General features: G+C 45.2%; 2 protein-coding genes across 2 annotated transcripts in view; both read right to left on the bottom strand.

Moving 5' to 3' along the window:
* Nucleotides 1-8,935, bottom strand: part of Adam2 (ADAM metallopeptidase domain 2) — a 50,783-nt gene extending 41,848 nt beyond the window's left edge. The window contains exons 1-4 of the mRNA XM_021181627.2: nt 8,833-8,935; nt 8,408-8,484; nt 4,422-4,477; nt 3,342-3,420 (exon numbers count right to left, since the gene is read on the bottom strand). Coding sequence (XP_021037286.1) covers nt 3,342-3,420; nt 4,422-4,477; nt 8,408-8,484; nt 8,833-8,905 — 285 coding nt within the window. The 5' untranslated portion in view covers nt 8,906-8,935. The remainder of the gene's footprint in view (nt 1-3,341; nt 3,421-4,421; nt 4,478-8,407; nt 8,485-8,832) is intronic.
* Nucleotides 8,936-15,269: 6,334 nt separating this feature from the next.
* The window catches only part of Ephx2 (epoxide hydrolase 2), a 43,057-nt gene continuing 30,549 nt past the window's right edge, over nt 15,270-27,777 (bottom strand). Inside the window, exons 10-19 of the mRNA XM_021181663.3 lie at nt 27,683-27,709; nt 26,522-26,607; nt 24,581-24,692; nt 20,389-20,463; nt 19,217-19,250; nt 17,881-17,983; nt 17,117-17,186; nt 16,190-16,270; nt 15,830-15,888; nt 15,270-15,658 (exon numbers count right to left, since the gene is read on the bottom strand). Of these exons, the coding sequence (XP_021037322.1) occupies nt 15,580-15,658; nt 15,830-15,888; nt 16,190-16,270; nt 17,117-17,186; nt 17,881-17,983; nt 19,217-19,250; nt 20,389-20,463; nt 24,581-24,692; nt 26,522-26,607; nt 27,683-27,709 (726 nt within the window). The 3' untranslated portion in view covers nt 15,270-15,579. The remainder of the gene's footprint in view (nt 15,659-15,829; nt 15,889-16,189; nt 16,271-17,116; nt 17,187-17,880; nt 17,984-19,216; nt 19,251-20,388; nt 20,464-24,580; nt 24,693-26,521; nt 26,608-27,682; nt 27,710-27,777) is intronic.

Below are 27,777 nucleotides of genomic sequence, written 5' to 3' on the forward strand. Positions count from 1 at the left end.
GCATAAAAAGATAATTAAGAAAGAATAGACTACTTTAGAGGAATACACCAGGTAGGTTTCACTGAAGAAACCCTTCCAAATCATCCCAGTGGGAATTGCCAACCAGGCCTTGCTCTGCAGGGGAGGAAACAAAGTGGAAGGAGACTCGAGAAGAGCATAGGAAGGTGGGGTCACAGGAAAACCTGTGGGGAGAAGGAAGGGATGCTGGGAAACTGGCGACTGTCTAACTCAGTGACAAGTGACAGCAGAGATTGATGTCATTCCCCTCTCCCTCTCCCCCCTGCATCATCTGAAGCATCCACATTTGGGCTTGCCTCATGTAATCAGAAGTCAAGGTCAGCACTGGCATGTGTATCTGTCCAACTCTCACTGAAAAAAAATTCAAAGAAACTGGTCCAGCGCCTGCTTCAGAAAACCCTTTCATTGGCGCCAGCTTTTAGTAAAGACCAAGAGTGAGCCCTAAAGATGAACCCCAAGAGCAAAGATGAGCATGGTGGATCTCCCTCAGTGTGGACATCGATGCTGGCAGGGTGTGCTTCCTGATTTCCAGGGCTGACTCAGATGTCTGGAGATGCCTGGAGAGAAGTAGGCTGCCAGGCAGAGGATAGCCAGTCTTTCTGAGACCTTATGTGCAAGAGTTCAAGGAGAAGTTTGTGCCTGTAGGCACATTCAAAACAGGCAGAAAGGTTCAGGTTGTAGGGAGAGGGCTATGCTAGATTCGTGAATTTTCTCAATGTTCAACCTCCAAGTAGCTGACTAGCCTGGGAAGGACGGGTGGGATGCAGATGGGTAGGAGGGGTGTTCTGGGTCACAACAGACATGGAACCTTGACATGTGCAGCTGTCCTTCCAAGACAGACACACTGGATTGAAGGAAGCTATAGAATGGTATGTGCCCTGGAACACTGTTAAGACAAGGCAGCAACCAGCAAGGAACAGAATCTGCCCTGGTGTGGCCAGAGGGAAAGCACAAAGCAAAGAACCGTTGCCGCCCAGGCTGACCATGGGCATAACCTTAACCTTTATCTTCCTATGAGATGACATCGCAGACTTAACACATACATGGTGGGCAGGAGAGAGGACCGACGTTGCCAGGCAGCTTTCTGACAATAAAAGTAGTAAGAGTCACAAGTGCCAAGGGGTGGAGAAGACAAAGCTCAGACTACGTACAGGACACTATGCAAAATGTCTATTTTCAGACAAAATATTGCAAGCTATATAAAGAAACAGCACAAAATGCTTTGGGAGGGGGCTTTTTAATAAAATCTCCCCATTTTTCTGGAAGCTTCGTGCTTGGACCCCCTGAAAATGCATCTGTGGAGCCCCCAGTCCCCAGTGTGCTCATATCAAGAGATGGAGCATGGTTGTCTACAAGGCTGATTCGTTCTTTGACTTATGTCCTTATCTCCAGGATAGTATGATTTTAGGAATGAATACAGTTTTTGAAAATCATGAAAACAATTCTGTAAACTTTTTTTATTTTTTATTTTTTACCTACTTGGATTTGAGTTTCCTTAGTCTAGAAACAGGTTTCAGAGAAGGGCAGAAACCCAGGTTATCTATGCGAAGAGCTCAGTGTGCTTTAAGTAAAGCGTTCTTTTCTTAGCCTTTTCTTAAAGTTGCACTTTGGAGCCAAGAAGGCAGAGTCTAACCAAGTATACAAGTAGCCTCATACTCGCTGTATCCTGGATGCCCTTGAACTCCCAACCCTTCAGCCGCAGCATCCTGAATTCTGAGGTTATGCATATGTGTAACCACGTAGGCTTTTGCTTCATAAGATTTTTGTTGTTCTTACTGTTTATTTCTTTTTTTAAGACTTAATTTTTTTATTATTAGATATTTTCTTTATATACATTTCAAATTTCAAATGCTATCCCAAAAGTTCCCTATATCCTCCCCCCGCCCTGCTCCCCTACTCACCCACTCCCACTTCTTGGCCCTGGCATTCCCCTGTACTGGGGCCCTGGCATTCCCCTGTACTGGTGGGACGCAGATGGATAGGAGGGGTGTTCTGGGTCACAACAGACATGGAACCTTGACGTGTGCAGCTGTCCTTCTAAGACAGACACACTGGATTGGAGGAAGCTATAGAATGGTATGTGCCCTGGAACACTGTTAAGACAAGACAGCGACCAGCAAGGAACAGAATCTGCCCTGGTGTGGCCAGAGGGACCAAGGGGCTTCATATCATATAAATCTTTCACCTTTTACTGTTTTGTCTGTCATACATACATAAACACACATGTAAATATTTCTTTTTAACACTACAGCACCATTGGACAATATGCATTTTTTATTTATCAATATTAACTCATGTGTCTACTTTTTGTTGTCGTTGTTGAACAACAGTTATGATAAGGTGTGATAGTGTTAATGGTCAATTTGACAGAATCTACAATCACCTGGGATAATTGACAGAGCCCAGGAGGTGGGTCTCTGGGAATGCCTGTTGGGGAATTATCATGATTTTGTTAATTGAATTGGGAAAACCTATCCACTGTGGGTTAGTGATACTCCCTGCCTGGGATGCAGGGCTTTATAAGAAGAAAGGGACCCAACATTCTCTGTTTCTAACCATGGGTATGATGTGAACAGCTGCTTCAAGCTCCAGCTTCATCGCCATGAAGAAGAGGTGTGTTCTGGCTCACCAGCTACGAGGCAGAACACACCTGTTCTCCCTTAAGTGGCCTTTTCCAGAGTACTTTTAGCACAGCAGCAGGAAAAGAAATCAAGGCACAAGGACCATGTCTATTATTAGTTTTGTTAAAATCTTAGCCTCTAGAAGTGATGACATCACTATCTAGCAATTGAAAATGCAAAGGAGAAGAAAGGAAGAGAAGGAGGGAGAGGAAGGAGAGAGAGGAGGCAGCAATCTCAGGGCAGGGCAATGACAATAGTAAAGTGCCCTTCAGACGTGGGGTAGTTCTGCACTTCCACCTATGTTTCAGTTGCTCCCCACCCCCACTCCCAATGTAGATATCGCTAAACAAAGCTCCAAGTGTTTCAAATGTGCAAAACATGTAATAGTTTTCTAGATGTCCGTGAAAGTTTATGTGTTCTCATTTGGTCCTTGAGTGAACTTCAGAGAACAGCTCAGGGTTCCCTTGTCTTCCCAGATAGATCTTCCCTGATGCAAATCTGGGCCTTTTACACACTCACACGTACGCACCATTGGGAAACCAATAGCTTGGAAACACTGTAGTCTGGTTTGGTTTAATCACCTGTTTAACGGGCTAAGCACGTATCATCAAAAGGAAATGATTAAGTTCATGTCAGAACCAAGGAGGACATCTTTGCACCCTAGGACCATACCACCCAGGCAGAGAGAGATGGAACGCATACCTGAAACTTCTGCTCAAGAGACTTCATGATTCCTGTGTTGTCATAACTGTAGACTCTAAAGTTGGGAGGCAAGAACGGTCTGCAAAAGCCAAAAGAAAATGCACTTCAAAGAAAATTGCTTCCCACAGGTTTAACTTGTAAAAGTTTATTATCAGACATTATTATCTCTAGGTAAGTTTGCAGAAAAAGATTTTTCAGTGTCTGGATCTTTTACCTCTGTTAAGTTTCCCACAAATGGTGAAAGCTATTGTTTGCAAGCCACTCAAACGATGGCGTCTTCCTATTGGCAACCAAATAGATGGAAATGCCCGCTACACACAGACTCTGGACAGAAGGAAGCTTCCCCTTCCAGGCCATGTTTGACACAAATCCATAACAACCTAAACTATCCAACAGGCAGTTGAGAACTGAATCCCTAGCGGCCCCTGTATCGCTAAGACACTGGAATGAAGGATGAGTATAAATGCTGGGCCCCATGGGAAGACCCAGAAGGATCAGGCAGAAGCAGTCACCAAGTCATTCCCAAAGCCTCCATGTCTCAAAGACATGCGGGAGAGGATCGTGGGAAACAAATCATTTCCAAGAGGGGACTCCGTGTCCCAGAGAGAGGTAGGAAAGGGTCACAGGAGGTAACACTCACAGAGCAGAGTTCAGAACAGTGGGTACACACAAGGGAAGGTAGAGCCAAAGCCCACATCTTAGGAGGAGGAGTAACAACAGTTAAATAAAAATGTAGCATCAGGGGAAATTTCTCATGTTGGGGGAAAAAGGATTTGTTTCAGAGACTTCATAGTCTTTTAAACACAGAGGTGGAGAAGGGTGAAGCACAAATCAAGGAGAGGCGGCATGAGTCTGAGACCCCACCAGTGGGGAGACGGAGGCCGGGGTTGGGGGAGAAGTTAATGAGTACTAGGCCAGCCTTGGCTACACAGAAAGATTGTCTCTGAGAAGAAAACAAGGGGACAAGATGAGCAGCCCATAACTGGAAAACTCCTGGACATAAAATCATTGTGTTGCAGGTAATTACTAGCACTAGTGACAGGTGAGAGCAAGGTGTTTCAAGATGCGACAGTCACCTACTTTTGCATTAGGTCCAAGGTGTATGTTTTCCCTTCGATTTTGAGATTGTAGGTCACCTGGAAGCAGAATATATACATATTTTATTTTTTAAAAAATGGAAAATGGGATGAGGGGGTCATAAAGGACAACTTTTTTATATGAATGCCACATCTCCCAAATCATAATACAAAAAAAAAAAAAAAGAAAGAAAAGAGAAAATGTAGAGTTTGATGTTCACTTGTTTTAATGAAATGTGGTGTAATTTATTATCTGTTAATTTACCCAAGCAGATAGACCGTCTAAAGAATGGGTTATATTTTAATCTGGTAACTGTGTTAGCTTGCTAAAGACTGAGGTCAGTATAAAACTCATGCTTCATAGAAACTCCGCATACCTGAGAGCAGGAGGCCGAGAGCTCGGTGTGCGGTGTTTGTGGGTTCTATGAAGTTTGCTTATGGTGTGGATTCATTGGGAACTCACCAACTACTATACCAAGTGTGATGATTTAGAGACGCTCCCTGGAGTTACCGGTCAGCAGAGACTGGGTGCCATTTAACCCACCAGTGTGTAATTGATAGGAGAGCTTGGTATATTCCACTTCCTTGTCTTCAGTTAAAAGATTACACATTCGTGAGATTTTCTCACAATTAGATTGTTTATTATTCATGTAAGTTAAAGCCCTTTTTTGGGGTGAGGGGAGTCTGCTTTATACATTTTTCTTTGTCAAACTAAAAACACAGTGCATTTTTTTAAAAAAAATTGATCATGCTTATACAATTTTTACTGCTGGGTTTTTGATCTGACATGTTATAGATGTTTGTCTCATCTGTAAATAATGATGTTTTTCCCCCTTCCTCCCCAACTCTTTCTTTCTTTCTTTTTTTTTTTTTTTTTTGGTTTTTCGAGACAGGGTTTCTCTTTATAGCTCTGGCTGTCCTGGAGCTCACTTTGTAGACCAGGCTGGCCTCGAACTCAGAAATCTGCCTGCCTCTGCCTCCCGAGTGCTGGGATTAAAGGCGTGCGCCACCACGCCCGGCTCCTCCCCAACTCTTATGCTTATTCACCTTTTCCCTTGTTTTCTTTCCTTCTTGCGTAGCTTGGTAACTACTTTCAGGACAATGGTCAACAGAAAAGGACAGTGGACAGCTTGACTTCATTCTAGATTTCCTATGGGATACTTCCCAACAGTTCAGCTTTATGCTATTTGTAAAGGGCAGTTTGACTTCTCTGCAAGCTGCTCTAGTAATAGTTTTAATTGTCATGTACTTTAGCCATACTAGATTTAAAAATCTGTAAAATGCCATGCCAACTCAAAAAACAAACACTGGTAGTATTTGAAGGCAGCGTCATGCCCCCTCAGTAGGGCATAGTCCTCTGACGGCCCGGCCCAGCTGGTCAGGATGCTAAACCTCACGAGTACCATCCATGGTCACACTGGTTATGAATATTTATTTATTTATTTATTTTTGTTTGTTTTTTTTTTTTTTTGAGACAGGGTTTCTCTGTATATCCCTGGCTGTCCTGGAACTCACTCTGTAGACCAGGCTGGCCTCGAACTCAGAAATCCACCTGCCTCTGCCTCTCAAGTGCTAGGATTAAAGGTGTGTGCCACCACTGCCTGGCTATGAATATTTATTTAAACAGTGGTTTGTTTTGCATAAATGCTGACTTACATAAGTTTTATTCTTCCATAATTACACGGTCTATCTGCTGAAAGCATGGCCTCAGACACAGCCAGCATTGCTGCAACCCCTGGGGCCACCATTGCTCCCTGTACATCTGTCTCCAACACTGCTCCCCTCCAGGGCCATAGTTCACTTTCTGAATATAGCAGAGTTTATTCATTCAGCCCACTACTAGGAATTAGTTTACATTTGCTTTACAGTTATGGGCAGAGTGGCGCTAGAGATGTATGCTACATATGAAGGGAGCATTGTTGACAACTGGATGCGTTTGCAAGTCTACTCCTAATTTAAACGTATCCTGGGGATGTGGTTCAGTGGTTGAGTGCTTGCCTAGCACGCTTGAGGCAGTGGACTCAATCACAAGCACTCAAGAGAAAATCCCTAAACAATAAACAAAAAATAATTTTCAAACACATGCAACTTGGATGTGCACAATTACATAATTATGATCAGAATATAATATTACTTAGGTATCTTCTTTTTTAAAAAATATTTAAAGGGATGGAGAGATGGTTCAGTGGTTAAGAGCACCAGAGGTTCTGAGTTCAATTCCCAGCAACCACATGTTCACACCCATCTATAAAGGGATCTGATGTCCTCTTCTGGCATGCCGGTGTACATGCAGCAGAACACTCGTGCATAAGATAATTGAAATAAAAAAACCAAATATTAAAAAAGATTTTAAAAATTAAAAAAAATTCTGTATATCTGTCAGGTGGTGCGTACATATATATGCAATACCATGGGAGGCCAGAAGAGAGTGCCAGTCTCTCTGGAGCTAGACTTGGGGGTGGTGGAATTCCCTAATGGGAGTTGCTGGCCACCAAACTCCAGAGCAGCACAGGCTCTTAAACACAGCATTCTCTCCAGTGCCTGGAGCACCTTATTTTCATAATGTCTCCACTATCAACTTGGATTTTCTTGTTATTTATTTATTTATTTATTTGTTTCTTTGCTTTTTTATTTATTTAGAAAAGTTCCCAGGCTGTAGTCCTTGCTGGCCTGGTACTTACTAACGTAGGCCAGGCTGGCTTCACTCTTACAGTGGCCTTCCTTACTGTGTTTAGTAATTATAAATGTACCTTCTGTCCCTGAGCCAGTACAACAAACTCTTTGTTTTAAGGGAGCCAGCAGGTTCCTTACAGGGTAATAGACTTGCAGCCATTAACAAGAGAGACAATTTGAGTCCTGAATTTTACAGTTGAGACAGTTGCTTTTTTTATTTTGTTCTCTGCATATACTGGTGAGTCCTTGCAAGTAGAATCTTTGTTTTCCAATTAAAAAGAAAACAGCCGTGCGTGGTGGCGCACGCCTTTAATCCCAGCACTCCGGAGGCAGAGGCAGGCAGATTTTGAGTTCGAGGCCAGCCTGGTCTACAAAGTGAGGTCCAGGACAGCCAGGGCTACACAGAGAAACCCTGTCTCGAAAAACCAAAATAAATAAATAAATAAATAAATAAATAAATAAATAAAATAAAATAAATAAAAAGAAAACAACCACTTTTTTTTTTTTTTTTTTTTTTTTTGGTTTTTCTCTGTGTAGTCCTGGCTGTCCTGGAACTCACTTTGTAGACCAGGCTGGCCTCAAACTCAGAAATCCGCCTGCCTCTGCCTCCCGAGTGCTGGGATTAAAGGTGTGCGCTGCCACCCCCGGCTCAAAACAACCACTTTTAAAATGGCCCCTTTAACTTAATGATTCAAGTTTCATAAACACACACAGACATTTCTTTTCAAAAAGATTTATAAAAATGTACAAGCTGCATCCTTCAGAGCTACAGACGAAGAAATGCTCATGACGCAAGAGCAGTCAATGACCGGACTATTTGTGACCCAGCCACAAAGATTTGCTACTTCAAGAAACACAAACGATTCTAGGGCTTACATGAAACAAAACAAAATGTAACAAAACAAAAGCAAGCAAGCAAGCAAACAAACAAAACGCTAAGGAAAATAATCTTAAAGAGAAGCAAAGATGGTTTGAAAAGAATAATCTTAATGAGGAACATATTACAAAGTGGAAAAAATAGTTCTATTAAATGGCAGCCAATCACATCTCCTCCAAACACACTTGGCTAGGTGGTTGGGAAGAGATCCTTTGGTGGATCGGGTCAACTTGTGAGTGTTCAAAAGCACCAAAGGACGTGGGGCTGAGAAATCCCGCATTATCAGCAGTGATTTTTCTAAACCTTGTTAATGTTGGCGAAAACAGGGCGCACGTATAAAATCTATTGAGCGAGCATGGATGAGAAATACCAAGGTAACCTCTCGACAAGAAAAATACTCGTGTGACTTCTAATTCGTAAGCAAATTGGCAGTTAATTACCTGTGTTTCGTAGCCATTGCTTGTGACGGACCGGATTTTCTCTGGCACCGTGACTTGCACGTGTAATTTCTCACGAGCTGCAAGGTGCAAAAGGCATTTCTCAGAGCCACACCCCTTGCACCCTGACGAACCTTCATCCTTATCCCATGAAGCATCATCAACCTGAAACAAGATCTAAAACTTTTGGAGGGTTGGAGGAGCCAAGCCTGGGATCACTCCATCCCCCAATATTTCCTTCCCTAGGGTTCTGGGGCCTGTGGGAAAGCCCCATGCATCCGTTTTGCATTTCAGCTGTGGTGAGTTGGTGGCTTGAGCTTATGCAGGGGCGATCCTGGGATGTTCAAGTGCGATTCTGGGATGCCCAAGCCAACATGTGGGGGAGGGCGGACTGGCTCCCAAAGGCCCCAAGACGGGTGGTTACTCACTGCCTTCTGTTTGGGACTCACTAAGGCCGCCAAGTTCACTCAGCCCACTCAGCAGAAGCAAGATGAGCCACATGGCCTGGCCTCCTGGACCCCGCCCCGGGGAATGGCAGTTGGCCCTCTACAGGGCAGTTGGGGGCGCGAGGTGAGGGCTGTGGGCAGCGCAGCTGTGTGCCGGAAGCGTTTGTGCTGCTCCGTGAAAGCTTTGAAACTGTGAAAGATTTGAAGGACTTGCTGGGGTTTGAAATCTGAGACCAAAGAAGGGAAAAGGGAGGATAGGCAGTCGAGGAGGCAAAACTCACTCCGGAGAATCAGAAACATGGAAAAGCCGAGTAGCAGAAAGGTTCCCATACACGTACATAAACTTTTAATTCTTTTTTGTTTGTTTTGTTTTGTTTTTTGACTCTCTTAATAACAAAAATGTTTTGGTATCAAACAGTACTTTGCATATATTTGGATAGTGCCAGTCATAGGCGTCTGACTAACATTTAAGGAGGCAAACCAGTGTACCTACAACCCAGGTCAGTCACCGGACCATCAAACCTCCTGCTTGATTCCCTGGCAATTCTCACGATCACAGACCAGTTTTGTCTGCCTCGAGCTTTTCCCAGAGAGGGTGAAACACTGTATTCTTTCACATCTAGATCCCTGGGTGGGTTCCATTCTCGACAGCAGATTCCTGTTGGTGCATACAGCACATTGAATACATCACCATGTGTTAGGTATTGTCTATGAACACCCCTGTGTATGATTTTGGTTTAATATTGAATTTATTCCCAGGGGGAAGTTACCAGATGGAAGAGTATGTCTTGTAAATACTTCTGAATCCTTCAAGATTGTGCTCCTAATTTACATCCCACCAGAAGTGTATGAAGATTCTAGGTTCTCTGTCAGCACTGCTCTAGTTAGCTCAGTTAACTTGACATAGCCTAGAGTCACCTCAGAAGGGAGTCTAATCTGAGGGATTGCTGAGATAAGATTGGCTGTGGTGTATCTTGCTGGGGGTGGGGTGGCGGTCTTGACTGGTCATTGACGTAGAAGGGTGCAGCCCACTGTAGGTGGCACCATTCCCTAGGCTGCTGGTCCTGAGTTGTATAGGAAAGTTGACTAGACATGGGCTTGGGAGTGAGTCAGTAGGCAGCATTTCCCTATGGTTTCTGCTTTAAGTGTCTAATTGAGTTCCTGCCCTGACTTCCCCCAAGAGACTGTGACCTGAAAGTGTGCACCAAATAAATGCCCCCCCCCCTCCCCTAAGTTCCTTTTGGCCATGGTGTTTGTTACTGTGACAGAATGTAACGAGAACAAATGTCTATCCTTACTTTCCCTATTTTGTTTGTTTTGTTTTGAACTTGTTTATTCCTGGTGGGTAATACTTTTCTGTGTTTATGGGCAAATATATATGTACATGTATACATACACATATATTTATATATAATATGTATACATATGTCTCTATATAATATATATGTACATACATACATACATAAAAATAGCCTCATGGACAGTTACCTCTTTGGCAGTTGCCTCCTTGTGATGCTGGCCCCTTCTTTAAATGGGCTGCTTCGCTTCTCTCTCACTGTACACGGAAGCTAGAAACACATTCCCGATAGAATCCCTTTGTTGTCAGCAATGGCTGTGAAAATCTGTGTTTCCTCTTTGCGTTCGGTAGTTTTCTGTTGATACCATTTGTCACAATCAGAAGTCTTCCTTTCTTTCAGCCTGATGGGAGTTTCCTATGGATTTTATCATGGATTTTCAATTTACTGAAATCCCTTTTCTGCATAAATAAGCTGGCCACAGGACGTTCTTCCTTTTCAGCCCATGCTGTGGGTTAAACTATTGAAGCAAACTTGTGTCCCCGTTAGATTTTGTCCCTTTTACATTTTCCCGGATTGATTTGCCCACATTCCTTTTAGAATCTTTGTCTCCAAATTCAGTGAGATCCTTGCAGCTTTCTTTGGCTGCACTAAACTCACCAGGATTTTGTATCAGATGCGTGCTTGCCCCGCCGAGGGTCCGGAGCAGCAGTCTCATTGTGCAATACTGTGGGGTCCCCCTGCTCCCCAGCATTTGTGAACAGAAGGGTCAGGAGCTGGGATTTTCCTTGACAGAGGATTGGTTTTATTGTCGATCTAATTTCTTAAAAAAAAAAAAATACCCAGTCTCTTTCCAGCTATGCTAGTGTGAGCCAGTTTATTTCTGAAAGGTTTTTATCCATTTTCCCCTGAGTTTTTTTTTCATATTTTTATTGGGTATTTATTTCATTTACATTTCCAATGCTATCCCAAAAGTCCCCCACACGCTCCCCCACCCACTCCCCTACCCACCCTTAAGTCTATTTGTAAAAATATTAGCATCCCCCTCTCCCATGTCAACCTTTTAAAGGCCTTCCACATAGATGATCTTCTCAAAATAGTCTTGATAACATGATTTTTCTCTTTACTCATGGTCAATTGTTATTGAATTTAAAAATTATGAAGAGGATCTCACTCTATATGTTACTATTTTCCCTATTTTGTTGACTTGATTCTTGTTTTTATTGGATGTGATTTGTCCTTTTTCTAGCTCCTAAAAATGGAAGTTTATATAGTTTCAAAACCTTCTTTTCCTCCTGCTCATTTAAATGTAGCAATTTCCACGTGTCCCCGGCTTTAGCTTCATTAGCTAAGTAGTATATCTTGCACATTGTAAAGTTTATTTAGCGATGCTTTATTTCATTAATATTAGGTCCTAACAGTTTCTAATTTTCGTCATGATTTCCCTTTTGTCTCATGTATTTGGCTTTGCACACACTTGATCATGATGCATAAACTTTTTAATGTGGATGTTTTGTTCCTTTTTGCTAGTATTTTATTGAGGTTTTTTTTTTTTTTTCATATCTGTGTTCATTAGGGTTATCGGTCTTTAGTTTTTGTTATGTCTTTGTTAGCTTCTGTTACCAGGGTAGTTAATGCTGATCTCGTTGGATGAGTCTGGAGACTTCCCCGATGTCACTTATGTTTGATAGTTTAATGGCTGATACTAGTAGTTTTAGAAGTCGGAGCTGGGCAGTGGTGGCGCACGCCTTTAATCCTAGTACTTGGGAGGCAGAGGCAGGCGGATTTCTGAGTTTGAGGCCAGCTTGGTCTACAGAGTGACCAGGACAGCCAGGGCTACACAGAGAAACCCTGTCTCAAAAAACAAAACAAAACAAAAAAACCCAACAACAAATAAAAGAAGTCGGGATAGGTGTTAGCAGCAAAGCTACTTGGTCCTGGCCTTTCTCACTGGGCAGGTTCTTACTATTGATTTGAAACCATCGCTTGTTGTTAGCCTCCTCAGGTTTTCTGCTTCTTCAGGGTTCTTTCTGGGTTGCTGCTGTCTCTAGTTTATTCACACCCCCTTCCGGCTTATTGGTCTATAATTGTTTTGCAGTCCCTCGTGCTTTCTTATCTCTGTGGAGTACCAGTTACTCAATGTCTTTTGGGTCCCTGAGTCATCAATTGAGTGTTTTACCCACCTCTTATTCCAACTATGAGCTTGTCAATCTTGTTTCTCCGAAAGACGTCTTTTGTCATTGATCCATTGAATGTGGGTTTTTGTTGTTGTTGTTTTTGTTTTTTAAGTCTTAACCACCTTCTTCTTCTTCTTCTTCTTCTTCTTCTTCTTCTTCTTCTTCTTCTTCTTCTTCTTCTTCTTCTTCTTCTTCTTCTTCTCTTCTTCTTCTTCTTCTTCTCTTCTTCTTCTTCTTCTTCTTCTTCTTCTTCTTCTTCTTCTTCTTCTTCTTCTTCTTCTTCTTCTTCTTCTTCTTCTTCTTCTTCTTCTTCTTCTTCTCTTCTTCTTCTTCTTCTTCTTCTTCTTCTTCTTCTTCTTCTTCTTCTTCTTCTTCTTCTTCTCTTCTTCTTCTTCTTCTTCTTCTTCTTCTTCTTTGGCTTTTCGAGACAGAGTTTCTCTGTATAGCCCTGGCTGTCCTGGAACTCGAACCTGGTTGTAATTATAACCTTTGGCCAGTATAACCTTACATCCACAGACCCCTACATATAGCTGTTCTTATGATACTTAGAGACTCTGTCTTCACACACATAAGTTTCAGTGTGTGCTCTCTTTTTTATTAATATGCTGCTGATAATATTGGTATGACCAATATACCAATTAGCTTATCAATTCTCAAGGCCTTAAACAATGGGTTCATCATGCTTTAAGAAAGACAGCAATAGCTTTTTCTCTGTCAGTCTAATAGATCCACCTTGAGGAGGGTACTTTCTCTTGGAAATAAAATGATATGAGTCATCTCAGCTCACAAAGGTGGCACCATTCCCCTCCCCTGGTACGGATATGGGGCTGCCTTGCCTCTTTCAAGAGAGGAGGAGGGTACTAAACTGACTATTTACACCCTCAGTAGGAACAAAATAAGACTATCACTTTAGGAGCTGGAGAGATGGCTCAGCTCAGCGGTTGAAGAACACTGTCTCTTAACCTCTTCCAAAGGTCCTGAGCTCAATTCTCAGCACAACCACATGGTGGATCAGGACCATCTATAATGGGATCGGATGCCCTCTTCTGGTGTCCTGGTGTACATGCAGATAGAGCACTCATACATAAACTAAAATCATTTTTTTAATTATTGTTTTTATTTCTTTTTCTTCTCTTCATTTTAGATGACTATTTTTATTCTAATGTAAGAATGAATGAATTGGTATGGATTTGGGTGGGTGGGGAAATGGGGAGGATGGGAGGTGTTGGGGGAAGGAAAACTGTAATATAAATATATTATATAAAAGTAAATTTCAGTAAAAACTTATTTCCTCTATGACTAAAAAGAGAGACTAATTGTTTTATAGTTAAAAAAAAACTTTGGAAAGATTCCAAGCAAATCTACTTAACTACTGCACCTGAGCCATATTTAACTGCTCTTTGCCCAGTTAAGCCAAAGCCACAGCAGTTTATCAGTGGCCCCAATGTTCCCCAGAGCTGATCATCTGGACAAGATGGAATTTTCTTACATAACCTAGAGTCCTTTGCCCATCCAGCATCACTTATGACCTTCAACCTTGCAAGCCTGCTTGTATGTTTGTTTTGTTTTTGCAATGCTATGGGCCTGACTCACTGGGCTCTGTAGTACCTGAGGCACCTTGCTGGTTTGGGGGAACCTTCTCATAGTTTTCCTTACAGATGTGCTTGCATAGATCTAGCTAGGAAAATGCTGTTTTCTGTCCATATACATATTCTGCCAGGTCTCATGTTTGTCTGGCAAATAAGCCCTTCAATCTTATGGTCCAGAAGGATGAAGGTGATCCTGGTGTCACTGAATCTAAAGCCCTCCAAGGTCTTGTCTTAGTATAAACAAGGGTCTTTACAGCTACCTGACTATAGATGTCCCTCCATGCATCTCCTAGTCTAGATATATACATCAAACACTATACCACACACACACACACACACACACACACACACACACACACACACACAGAGCTATGTAGAGATATATATCACACACTGATCACCACCACCACCACCTGACTATTAGGTATTATTAGGTATCATTTTTGTTCTCTTTAAAGCAGTGGGAACTTAGGTACAGGACACCAGGATACTTCCTGAACTCACATCAGGGAAGGAACAGACCAGATACTGGCTGGTCTCCAGGTTTAGGAGGCAGATTCTCAATACAAAGAGCTCAGTCATTGGAACCAAAGGCTGAGATCCCTGCTGGGTCAAGTTCCTTTGGACAGGTTATAAAAATGAGGAACTCCATTTGAAATGAGGGTATATATGCACGTGAATGTATGTGAATGTACTCAGCTTGGGCAGCAAGGAGAGAGGACATACCATTCGGACTGGGGCTTGGTTGAGGAGGCTGCTGGGAAACTCTGTAGAAGAGCATAGACAATTTGGGTGGAGGGTCAGGAGAGCCCGTTTGGTGTGAGTGCAAGATTTGAGGATAGAAAAACTGGAGAGCAGCTATTATTAGGAGTCAAGGGGTGGTGAGCCAGGCTGGGTGGGTCTCATAGTATGGTTTTAGTCTGTGTGAGTCTTTGAGGATCCAACGGGTGCTGTAGGAAGTTAGGAGGCTGCTTCTATGAGATTCTGGTTTCCAAAGCAGGAAAGAAGGCAGACAAGTGTAGAAGACAAGATCAGTGAGACCTAGGGTCTCCCTAGATGTGACAAAGGAAAGGGTATGTGTGTAAAGGGGGATAGAGGAGGAACAAAGCTAAATCAGCTTGAGACTGGTAGAGTGGCAGATGAAATTCACGTCCTTTGACTCCATAGCAAAGATCAATAGTCTGCATCAGTAGCTGAGTGCACCAGAAACATTATGGACTGACCACCCACAGCATCCTTCAGGAAGGCTTCCCGGGCAGAGCTGGTCTAGGTTACCTGAGGCCCATGTGAGGCTTCTGTCCTTCAGAAAGCAGTGACCTCTCCAAGCAGTTTCCTGGCTTCTCAAGAACACAAGCAACTGGAGGACTGAGGTTTAGCTTTATTGAATGAAAGCCCTTCCTCTCCAATCAGCTGCTTCAAAAAGAGCAGGCTTGGGTTTGGCTGCAAAGGTATAAACTGGACTGCCCCATACCTTCCCTACTGGGGTGTGATCTCTTCTCTGATGGCACAGGCATACTCAAAAGAATTAGGCACACACTCTCTTCCAGATCTAAAATTACATCCCATCCCATCATTTTCATTTAAAAGAAAATCACTGGCTGGCAAAAGAACGATGCTGCTAGTTGTAGATCAGGCTGCATTCCAGAAACTAAAACGTGTCCCCAGTGGCTAAATCTTGGAGGTCACTGATGGGTTCTGGACTTCAGTCTGCAGCCACTTGATGAGAATCTGGTTCACCTCAGTTGGTCTGGAAGGAAAAGAAGGGGCTTGTCACACTGTCTGACCCACCAAGCCTCACCAAGGCAGGATGACTGAAAAGTCCTGGCAGACCTGAGCTGGGCAGAAGTAAGCCTGTAGTGCTCACAGGTCAGGTGACCAGGGAATTATACCCTCCTCACCGGGACCCCAGTCTTCTTACTTCTCTATCTGTGTCCAGTGGCCACAGTCTTCAATGTGTCCCCTTTTCAGGAAAGGGATCTGAAAGAAAACCCCACGCAGGAAGATCAGCAGCAGAAAGCTAATAGGGTGTGTTTGGGGTCAGAGCAGTGCACAGCAGAAACCGTCTGGGAGAGACTATGATTCCCATGGTCCATTTTTGGAGGGCCCTTGTATTACTCAGGAATGAGGAACGACAGGGAGACCTTACCAGTGTAGGGAAAGGGAGGGAAGGTGGGTCAGGGCAGATCTTTACCTAACCCCCACCCAGCCTCCTGGGGATGTCCTCCTCTGGGCACCAGTGTTCTCTTCTGATACCCACTGTGCAGGGTCAGGCCCTTACCCACTTTTCCATGTTCTTGGACATTTCAGGACGGAGTACAATGTCCTTCTCAGCTGTGACCATCAGGGCTGGGACCAAGATCTGGAGGAAACAGGTAGTAAGGGAATCTGGCACTCAGCTACCCTGATGCCATCTATGCCCAGGGAAGGATGTCTTGGGCACCCGCCATTAACAGCCCTCACCCCCACCCCATGAGAAGACATTTGCCTTGCCCTGTCTCTGCCTCCACCAAGCTCCTCAGGGATGGTTCATCAGGATTTGGATCTAGCAATGCAGTGCTGTGTGTGTGTGTGTGTGTGTGTTAGAAGGGTGGGAGGAGCTGACCTTGTCTGAATCTCAGTTAACTCATAAAACTGATCCAATGGCACCAGGAAGGAAGACATATCCCTGGATGAAGGACAAGACTCCTTTTGATTTAAAAAAGATATGCTGGGAGCTGGAGAAATTGCTTAGTGGTTAAGAGCATTTGCTGTTCTTGTGGAAGATCTGGCTTCTATTCCAAGGACACAGGTTTGATTCCCAGTACCCACATGGCAGCTGGCAACCATCTGTAACTCCATTTCCTGTTAATCTGATGCCCTATTCTGGCCTCTGAGGGCACTGTGTGTGGGTATGTGTGTGTAAGGTGTGTGCCTGTGTGTGTATATATATGACTGGTGTGTGTGTGTGTCTAGTATCTGTGTAATGAGATGTGTGTGTTTATGTGTGTGTGTGCCTGTGTGTGTGTATATGTGACTGGTGTGTGTGTGTGTGTGTGTCTAGTATCTGTGTAATGAGGTGTGTGTGTTTATGTGTGTGTGTGTGTGTGTGTGTGTGTATGTGACTGGTGTGTGTGTGTGTGTGTGTGTGTGTGTCTAGTATCTGTGTAATGAGGTGTGTGTGTTTATGTGTGTGTGTGTGTGTGTAGCAGGAGGTCACAGTGCTCACCTTTCGTCCCAACCCCTTACAGCTCCACTTCCAGTTCCTTTCTGTGTTCCGATACCAGTTCAGAGGACCTCTGAGGAGAGGACCAGACAGTAACACAGGTGAGTACCCAGGACCTGGCCACTGTTGGTCCACAGTGATCCGTGATATCCAGAGACAACTATGCTAGGGAAAGTGAGCGCTGCAGGACACACGAGGGGGATCCCCAGACACTTGCTGCCTGTCCACAGCTCCTACTTCCTCAGCGAGGCCGAGTACCGGAACTCTCTGCCACTAGGCTGATTGGTGCCTCTGATATGATTTGGGGGCAGACAGAAGCTGACCCTACAGGATATCCTCATCTTCAAGAAATGAGCCAGAGGTTGGAACTTGTGGCAGCCCATCTGCACCCAGAAGCCACTTCCCTGCCCCAGGAAACTCAACGAGAAGGGGCATGGTGGGTGAGAAATAATGAGAAGACACATTTGGCTTCATTCACATGCTTTTGCTTTTCCGAGGACAGAATTCAGAGCTGTCCTAATTCTTGGAGGAGCTACGGCTGCAAATCAATAAAAAACCTCTGCCTTCTAGGGAAACCAATAAACACAAGAACAAGCTGGATACCCCCGAAGGAAGCTACACAGCACAGGTTGTGGGCCTCCTGGCACTGGGGGCATTCGATCACAGACAGGTCACTCGGGTGCTCACAGGGGCCGGGGTGGAGAACTACCTCCATCCTCCACCAGCCGAGCAGCCCTCCACCCTGTCTGGGGTTGCTTTCTTCTTACCTGAAGCCAGTCTTCTTGAACTGCTCTATGTAAAACTCTATTTCTTCCTCAGTAGTAATTTTGCTGAGTTTGGGATCTTCTGGAGTATTCACAAGGATTCCCCCTACAAAAAAGAAACCTGTGTTCTCTCCTGCTGTGGGCCAGTGGCTCTAAAGCTGCCATTCCCTGTTGTTAGTTCCCCATTTGAACTTGGGAGTAAAGGCTTCATGTGCCTTATGTCTGCCCATTTGCCCTCTCTTCATTGAGTTCCTTGGGGCTGGGATCTGCCCTACTGTGGGCTTCTCATTATAGAAAGCCATGTTGTCTCCTGAAGTATTCAGTATCTGGGGGACAAACACATCATTTTTATTTTACAGCACTAGACACAAAGAACACAGCCACTCTGGGATTTGATGCTAAAAGTCAAAGGAGTAAGAGAGCAAGCTGGTGCTCCTGTCCCATTGGACCCTGGTCCTATTGGAGCACCCCCTCCTACCTGCATGTCTCCCTTCTTTACTGCTGGTCTGGCTCCCTACATGACCCTGAGCTCTCTGTGGGCAGCACCCCAGCCCAGGCCTCCCCAGCCAGGCACTCAGAACATGGAATCAACAAACTAATAAGGGGCTGAAAAAGAAAAGAAGGTAGGCAAGGAGGCAGATTTCTTCAGAGGAGAAGACATCTAGGGTCAGGTTCTAGCTCGGCCTCTTGACATAGGTCAACCTTCTGAGACTCACTTCTTCCAGTAGTAATGGAGAGGTTATAGTGACAGATGTAGGAGTGTCAGTGTCCATTGCTATTAAGATACAAATGACTAATGGCTAGGAGGCAGTGCTAGGACTGACACAAGCATTTGTGGGGTCTGTGCTGGATGTGGGGGCCTCCAGAAAGAGTGCACTCAGCAGGGTGACCAAGATGGTCCTTATGAGTGGCAACAGTGACCAGAACAAGACCTTGTGGTGGAAGGGCCAGTGGAGAGTAAGGTGGATCTAGTGCAATCTGCCTTGCACACACTGGTGGCTGCAGCAGCCAACTCTTCTTCCTGGGTGGGGTCCTGACGATAAAGGTTAGTACTAAGAGGAAATCAAAAGGCATCCCTACAATCCCATCATCAGAGGCCTGTGCCAGTTACTCTGTCCAAGTCCTCAAAGCATCTTAGGGCTTTCACACTCAGCTCCCTAAGGGTAGACACTAAGCTAACACCATTAATCATTAGGGCACATTTATTGGGCACGCTGAAGCACGGAACAGCAAGGCAAGCTTAGGGCTTCTTCATGGGCAGAAGGGACAGGACTCCATTAGCACTACCATTCTGCTGATGTGGCTCCAATGTCCCTTCCCTCCCAGGGACACCTCTTACCTATTTCAGTGGCTTTATGCACAGTGAGGAAACCCTGTGGGAAGAGAAATTAGAGGATGTCGTAAGTGGGGCAAAACAAGAAGACTGCGACTCAGTACAGAAGAGCTCACACATATGAGGACCACAAAAGAACTCTTTCACATGGGGACATGTGTTAAAATATATAGGGGATGCAAGTCTGAAACCAAAGGATAGCACAGAACACTGGGCACTGTGTGCTCCCTGCATATCCTGTACAAGACACCTGTGATAATGTTTGTTTCATAAATGAGGCAGCACCGCAAGATAGTCAGAAATGACAGCCAATGCTAAAACAGTAATAATTAATTACAGACACCCCCACCTCCCACCCAACCCTTGTCTCACACAGAGCAGATTCACACCAGCGGGATGGTGACACCAGCAGGATGGTGTGAGATTTCACTATACTTCTCAGTGTGGCACACAATTTATAACTTTATACTTTTCTTCCTTGTAGAATTTGCTCTTTGACATTATTGGATCGTGGTTAGCGAGGAATAACTGAAACCATAGAGAGTAAAATAAAATAACAATTGAGGCCATGCTAGAACACAGGATAAACCTGAAAGGCAGCAAAGGGGCCTCTCAGGGTCAGAGAAGGCGGGGCTGAAACTCCCATCCATAGCTGCTGCTGGCACTTGCAGGTTTGAGTGATGGCTTGGGCTCACCAACCATTGGGAGCAAAAGCTAAGACTTACAGACAGTGGAAGAATTAGAAGGAGCAGTTCCCTGTCTTTCCATAGAGAAAATCTGACAACCCAGGGCTCCTTAGTGTGCAGAAGCATCCATGCAAAGGTAAAATGGAAAGCCGTCCCACGGTAGGCAGACAGAAAGCACTAAGAGCAAACCAAAAGGCGTCCATACAATCCCATCAGAGGCCTGCCTTGGCAGATATGTGAATTTGAATTTACACAGTTCGTGTGATCTGGAAACTCCTGTGGTGTGAAGCAAAGAAGTGAGCCTGGGTTGGGACTGCCAGCAGAATGTACAAGTCATGCTGAACCGCCCAAGAGAGCAGGTCCGAAGTCCAAACAAACAGGGTGGTACAGGTTAAATGTCACTAAAGATAAGTTCACAAACCAAAGTTATAAAACACACACACGCGCACACGCATGCGCGCACACACACACATACCATCTTCCACCACTCACCATCTCATCACTGGCTCGGAAGAAGCTTTTGAAAGTCCGACTCATGTTCTTCTCTAGTTCAGCCTCAGCCACTCCCTAAAACAGTCAAGAAAAAGCAAAATTAAAGATCCCTTCCAGATGCCCTGGAAACTGTAGCCCTCTCCCATCTGACCAAAGGCCAGGAGGCCTTAGCTTCTAATTCATCTAGCCCATTTAACATTTTATTAGAATTACATTCCTTGATTTTTTTATTGTGATATGCATGCTAGAAGAAGGTTAAAATAGAATATAAGATGCTAACAGGGTCTATGGATAATACCCAGATTCCTACTATGAGGTCTGACTTGCAGTAATCAAAGAGGCTGATATAGATTTAAGGTGGTGGCCAGGCTCTGAGACTGTAAGTAGCGAGACGTCTCTGTCCCCAGTTTCCTTTGATGCTTCTCAATTGACTGTAGGAACTTCAACCATCTTCTTCAATTTGGTCCTAAATCCTTACAGACTTTTAGAAGGCTATCTTCCTAAGGACAGGAGATCTGATTTCCTTTGTTAGGAGCTGGGACACATGTCCTTGGTGGTGATAAATTACCGGTTCTTCTGTCTCGTGAGAGTGTTATTACAGATAATTGCTTATCTATTATAGGCTACGATGAGCTCTCAAACGGCTTGTGGTCCGGATGCCAGGCTGCAGGAATGAGGAACAAGTAGGTAGAGGGGAGCACAGAGGTGCATACCTCCAACATCTCCTCTACTTACTTCTCTGTATCATCCTTTAAATTTAACACACATAATTAGGAGCTTATTTATGGCAAAACAGAGATACCCCTGCAATGTGGAGGAGGGGCTGTCCATTTCAAATATAGTCAAATATCAGAAATATTGCTTCTGGTGTTTCTTGGAAAGTGTTCATGTTCACTAATTCATCTTGTAAATACTATTTAACTTCACAATGTGCTAAAGAGTTCGTGGGGGAGTTGGGCAGGCAGCAAACACCTCACAGATAAGCAGCAAGGACCGTAAAGCAAGTGATAGTTGACCCCAATTGCCCAAAAGGCAACAGCTTGTTTCTACTGAGGGAGAGAACTCTGGAGCAGGACTTGACTGTGCACACAGAGGAAGGGTACTCTGGCTTGAGGAAAGAGCCTTGCTAGCCTAGAGGATGAGTCCCGTGGCAAACACTGCACCTTGAATGTGACATGCCTCTCCCACAGGAGGGCTAGAGAGACAGCTCAGTTAGTAGTACTTGTACTACAAGAGTGAGGACCATAGTTTGATGTCTAGTACCCATGTGAAGAAGCTGAATGAAGTGGCACACTTTTGCAAGCCTAGATCTTGCAAGGTGGATCCCTAGAGCTTAATACTAGCCAGCCTGATCTAAGCAAACAAGCCCCAAGCCAATGAGATGAGAGAGGGGAATTCTAGCAAAACAGCTGGGTATACTTAGGGTAGCTATGGTGGTTTGAATAGGCATGGCCCAGGGAGTGGCACTATTTGGAGGTGTTGCCTTGTTGGAGGAAGTGTGTGGGCTTGCACTTTAAAACCCTCATCCTAGCTGCCTGGAAGCCAGTCTTCAGATGAAGAGGTAGAACTCTCAGCGCTTCCTGCCCCATGCCAGCCTGGACGCGGCCATGTTCCTGCCTAGATGATAATGGACTGACCTGCTGAACCTGTGAGCCAGCCCCAACTCAATGTTGTCTTTATAAGAATTGCCTTGGTCATGGTGTCTGTTCACAGCAGTAAAACCTTAACTAAGACAGCTGCCTTCAGAAATTCTAGGACATCTTGGAATTACCACAGAACTGGGTAGTGTGCATGACCTTTTGCAGACAAGAGACTGTAACTTTTGCTAAATCCTCAACAATTCATTAGAGACTTGATTATGGATCTTGTTGCTTCAGGCTTCTCCTCACCTGGGGAGGTGCTTAGAATGCAGGTCTTTAGCAGCTCCACAGAGCCAGACTTCATTTTACCAACATCCTCAAATGGACCCGTACCCCAGACACATATGATAGTACCTGCCCAGTTCAGCAAAGGTCACCACCTTGCATACACTAGGCATCTTTTCCTCCATATCCTCATGAGCTTCAGCCAAACATGAAGTCTAGAGCTGATGCAGAACAGAAGCCAAAGGTCTGACTGGGCCACAGAGGCATAGAGAGCCCTAGTCAAAACTGGCCACAACTGATGACACCATACAGTTCCCACAGCTGCCTGGGACAAGATAGCAAGGGCGATCTTATGGCTTAAAGGATTTTCCCACTTTGCTGGCACATGAAAAAGGAGGTGAACTTCCCACCAGATACCCAGGGGCACACCAAAAAAAGAGAAGATTTTGAAAGCGTGGCTGACTCATAGTCCTTCCTTAATGCCACTCCTACCTGCCCTCTTTTCCATTCATTGAGCCTTTTCTGAACACCTACTAATACTTTGCTTTGTCAATGGGAAGAAAAAATAAGGATGATGCAAGGCAAGGTGTGTGTGGGGTTGGGGAGCAGCCTGAGGTGGGATGAGACGGAGAACATAAAGGGAACAAGGGAGAGAAAAGAGAGCGTTACTCCAGGCCCTGCTTTCTATTTCTGTTTGGCTGAGAGTCAAGAATGTCACAAACAAAACCAACCATCCCAAATCCACTGTGAAGATGCCCCCTTCCTCAAAGGCAGCCTTTCCCTACATATCCAAAAACACAAGCCCTCTTATCTTCTCCTGTTTTGGCCGCCACCTTTATTCCCTCTCTCTGTTGGCATGCTGGACTTTCCTCTGGGTGGGCAGAACTGAGTCTCACCAGCTCTTGACATCTGTTTACTCTTCTAAGCACCACAGCAGAGCTCTGTGGAGGTCTCGTCAACATCCCTGACACCGAAATGTACTCATCAACAGCAGCTGCTTCTGGGGCGAGGTCAGCTCACCATAAATAAGAATCCTGACCAAGGTCGACTCACAGGCCAGGCAGGCTCTCATCCATCACTGTGGATCTACAGCCTCCCACTGCTGTTTCCTGCCTGACATTCATCACCTTACAGAAGGCGTCCATTGATTCTCCATTGTAACTACATCCTACAAATGAGTGGGCTCGTAATCAACAAGCCGACATGACTTTTCATAAAAACAATAAAAAAATTCTCCAACTGCAAATTCAGCATGGAGAGGATGATTCATGTCCCCACCTCTTCCCTGCAAGGGCACAGGTCCAGAGTCATCCTACCTCAAGGGGCACAGTGTGCAGAACCAGAAAAGATGACTTCTTCAAGTGTCCAAGGGCTCAGGACCTTGGTCACCACATGGCTGTATGCCTGTGACTGTGGGATCCTCCTTTCTGAGAACACTGGTTCAGCCCTACTGTACCCCAGGGCCACCCACCAATGCTGCAAGAGCCAAGTGAGCTCTGGCTCCCAAGGTGAACCAGGATCACACCCATAGCAATGTGGGATCAAGGAGGCAGAGCTGTTTGGGACTGGTGTAAGAAAGCAGGACTTCTTAAGGAGATGGGGATTCCTGAAGGTGGCATGGGAGAACTCTAGACTTGCTAAGCCAAGGAAGTGGCAAGCAAAGTACCTGCTTGGTTCAGAAGTCTTGCCACAGTACAGCTTAGCTGGTGCTGGGCTGTGCAGTTCATTGGTTAGAGTGTATTAGGGATGGACTCTTTGTTATTTCTTAATCAGGCAACTCATGGTGTTCTCAGAAAGTCCCTGTCCAAGGTAGTGTCAGACCCCATCACGAGGATGACCACAGTCCAGGCTGTCTTTGAAAAGCATCTTTGTGGAACTTGTGCTAGAACAACCCGGCACTCCAACATGCCGGTTGTGGAACTCTTTAGTAGTCGGTGCCGTTTGACAAGGCTCCGTTGTCAGTGAGCAGAGTACAAGGTTCCTAGCAAGAGCTCAAGAGCAGCAGATTCAAGTGGGCACTCAGCACCCTGCTCCACACAGCACAGAAGCAGCAGGAGCCAGCCTGGCACTGTCTCCTGCTCCTCAGCCTGGGGCCACCCAGACAGACACAGAGAAATGTTCACTTACTCACAAAGAACCCACTAGATCTGTGGTCAGTATGCCCAAGCCTGTTTGCAAAGTCATTTGTACCTAATGCTTCCGAATATTTAAGAGGCCGGGATAAACTGATAGAGACAGGGAAGGGGGGAGGGAGGGAGCAGGAGAGGAGGAGGAAGAGGAAGAGGAAGGCAACAACACTGACACCACTCCCGGTGTCCTACACTTACTGGTTCTTGAAAGTACAGCTGATAATTGAAAACTGGGATAGATCGGATAGCTTTCATGGGAGACACATCAGGATCTGGTGGCATAAATGGCGTGTTCAAACTGGCCACGGCCCTGCAGGAATAAGAAACATTAAAACAACAAGCCTGTTGAGGAGTCAGACTCAACTCAGAAAGAACACTTCAGGTCAAAAGCGAAGCGCAAGTGGGAAAAATTACACACACAAAGTCTCATTCTGGCAGTGGGTGGGAGAGTGGTATTAGAACTCTGATTCCTAACCCAGTGGGTTCCCCAACTCAATTGCAACTTTTTAAAACCTACCTGCCTTAGACACATCTACACACATGTGGACACACACACACACACCCTTTTCTGGGAGGGATAGGAAGCAATAGCTACAGAAATAAGGGTTAGGGAGCCTGAGACAGAACACAGGGGGAACTGGAGACCAGGGCATGCTGGGATGCCTCACCCAAGTCTGCTATTTGGGCAAAACTCCTTTTGGCCAGTAAAATGCTCCAAATTTTTGCTGGGAAGGGATTAAATTGAGTAAAACAATATAAACAGCCACCTTTAAACCACATATCATGCTCATGGCTATATTCCCATTGGTTTATTTTCAACAGCATTATATGTTTATTTGGTGAGTTTTTGGTGAGTCTGGATCTATAAACAGCCAAACTCTTATTTTCAGTCTAAATGAAACAGGGGGAAAAGGGAAGGAAGGAGTGTGTGTGTGTGTGTGTGTGTGTGTGTGTGTGTGTAGCAGTAATGTATTCACTTTATAAGTGTTTTACGAGGAATCAGGAGAGTTCGCTCAATGGGTAAAAGCACTTGCTTTACAAACATGAGGACATAAGGATGTGAGTTCAATTCTCCAGCACTCATGTAAAAAGCCAGGCATGCTACAAGTGCCTGCAACCTCCTGCATTGTGGGAGCAGAGAGAGGCAGATCCCAAGTGAACTCCTCAGCCAGCCTAGCCAAAAAAGCCAGGATTCAGGGAGACACCCTGTCTCTAGGTAATCCGATAGAGACAGGGAATGAGGGCTGATGTATATGTTTAAGGAAATGCCTGGTTCATTTCAGTCTTTGATGTAACTCCACCATGTGAAGAGGGCAGAGGCCGACCGAATGAAGCACTCTCTGGTTCTGTTCTTCAAAACATCACCATGTGCCGAATGACTGCATTAGGTGAGGCGTGCAGAGGCTGTTATCTATCTCCCTCTCACCTGCCCCTGAGACAGGGGCACTGACTGCAGCTTTCCAGCTCAGTTGTGGGTGGCCACGAGGTCCACTTCACCTGCTAGGGTCCAGGCCATCCAAAAGCTCCCAGCAGAGCCTGGATAATAATGACTGGATGCTGTCTGTGGTGGTGACCATGCCATGCTACGGGAGCTGCACACTGCAGAACATTTCAGGATGTGGGTCTGGCTACAAGTTCTAGTTGTAGCCTTGTAGTTGAAGAAACCAAAGCCTAGGAAATGATGTGATTTGTCACTCGGTCTTGGATAGAAATTGTGTCCTGTCTCTCCCCCACGCCCTGTGACCTGTGGTAACCTTGAACTCACAATCCTCCTGCTTCAGCCTCCTAAGTGCTGGGATTACAGGCATGTGCCACAGTGTCCACTTAAAGGCCACATTTTCTGAATTTTGACCAGGGTGAACTATCTCCTGCTGCTTAAGGATGTGACTCTATGAACCCTCTATCGCCTCTTTATCCACCCACTCCTGTCATCCCTGAGCTCCCACAAGACACTCTGTCCCTGAATTACTTGTACCTTGTCAATCATTAGGTCAGAGACTGTTCCTAGGAGCTCAGTAGCTTAGCATACTTACCTTCCCTATTACATACTGTTGTCTAGACATTTTACAGAGAAGCCCATAGCAGTTCTTGGGGGCTCTAAGTCCAGCCTAGTAAACCTGAGTGCACCTGGCTACTTACCTCACTCTCTCAGGGTAGAAGAGAGCCATGTTCCACACCAGCACACCAGCCCAGTCATGGCCAATGAACACTGCTTGAGGGATTCCCTAGAGAAACAAGAAGAGACACGGTGAAGATGGATTTCTGGGATGGGGAGTGAAGAACCAAAGGCTCTCCTTGACAAGTCCAGTGACACTGACAGAAACCCCCAGGAGCCCCTCGAAGGCATGCACCTTTCTTAACTCCACCTCTCACACATCCTCCCTCCCCTCCTCAGTCTCCACAAACGACTAGGCTTTGAATTAATCCCCTTAAAGGCAGGAGACTAACCATGAGTGTTCTCTCTCTCTCTCTCTCTCTCTCTCTCTCTCTCTCTCTCTCTCCCTCTCCTTCCCCCTCTCTCCCTCTTTCTCCTTCTTCCTCTCCCTCTCCTTCTTCCTCTCCCTCTCCCTCCCCCCCTCCCCCTCCCCCCTCTCTCTCATACACACACACACACACACACACACACACACCCCACTTCTTGACTCAATCTCATGGAGTGGAGACAGCCATCATCCTCTTCATCCTATACCCAGTTAGTAAGCTAGGCCCCACTGCTCCATGGTTCCCTGTTCTCTCCGTCCATTGCTACTGGCCTAGACCATCCGTCCTCTCCAGACCATCCAGCAGTGCATTCCATTCCAGCCTAAGGCGGTGAGGCAGAGAGCATGGCGGAGCAGTCTGGGGAGTACTCACACTCTGCAGATCACGGTGGCCACTGGCTTTCATTCCCTTGACTGAATTTGACATTCCCAACAATGTCATCATCGCATAATGATCTGAGATTTGTCAGAAGGGACTCACTTTTTTTTTTATGAGTTGTGAAATAAAAGCTTTAAATTGGTTTCCCTACACTTTCCCCTGATGTTCAAGGTTACTCTCTCTGGGTGAAAGCCAACAAAGGGGTTTACCTCCCTTTTCTTGAATGAATAGCAAAAATGACATACTCCAACCTCTCTTGGCTATCTTTAGTTTGGGGACAGATCCCAGCCCCTGCCACTACCTAAAGCCTATGCCTCCCCTCTCCTGGTCCTCTCTGCTCATAGTCACCAACAGTCAGCCCTCCAGGGCATCCAGCTCTCCTTTCATTACCAAGATCCACACGGAATTCTCCAAAGAGATCATCATGAAGGAATGACTCACCAGTTTATCCAGGAATGTCACCATCTCCTTAAAAAAGAGCACACAGACACAACATCAGACAGGTAAGGTGGAGAGAAGCTCAGCTGCCTGCCATA

This window comes from Mus caroli, unplaced genomic scaffold (genome assembly GCF_978045245.1).
Source record: "Mus caroli unplaced genomic scaffold, Mus_caroli_1 scaffold_12, whole genome shotgun sequence".
Lineage (NCBI taxonomy): Eukaryota > Metazoa > Chordata > Mammalia > Rodentia > Muridae > Mus > Mus caroli.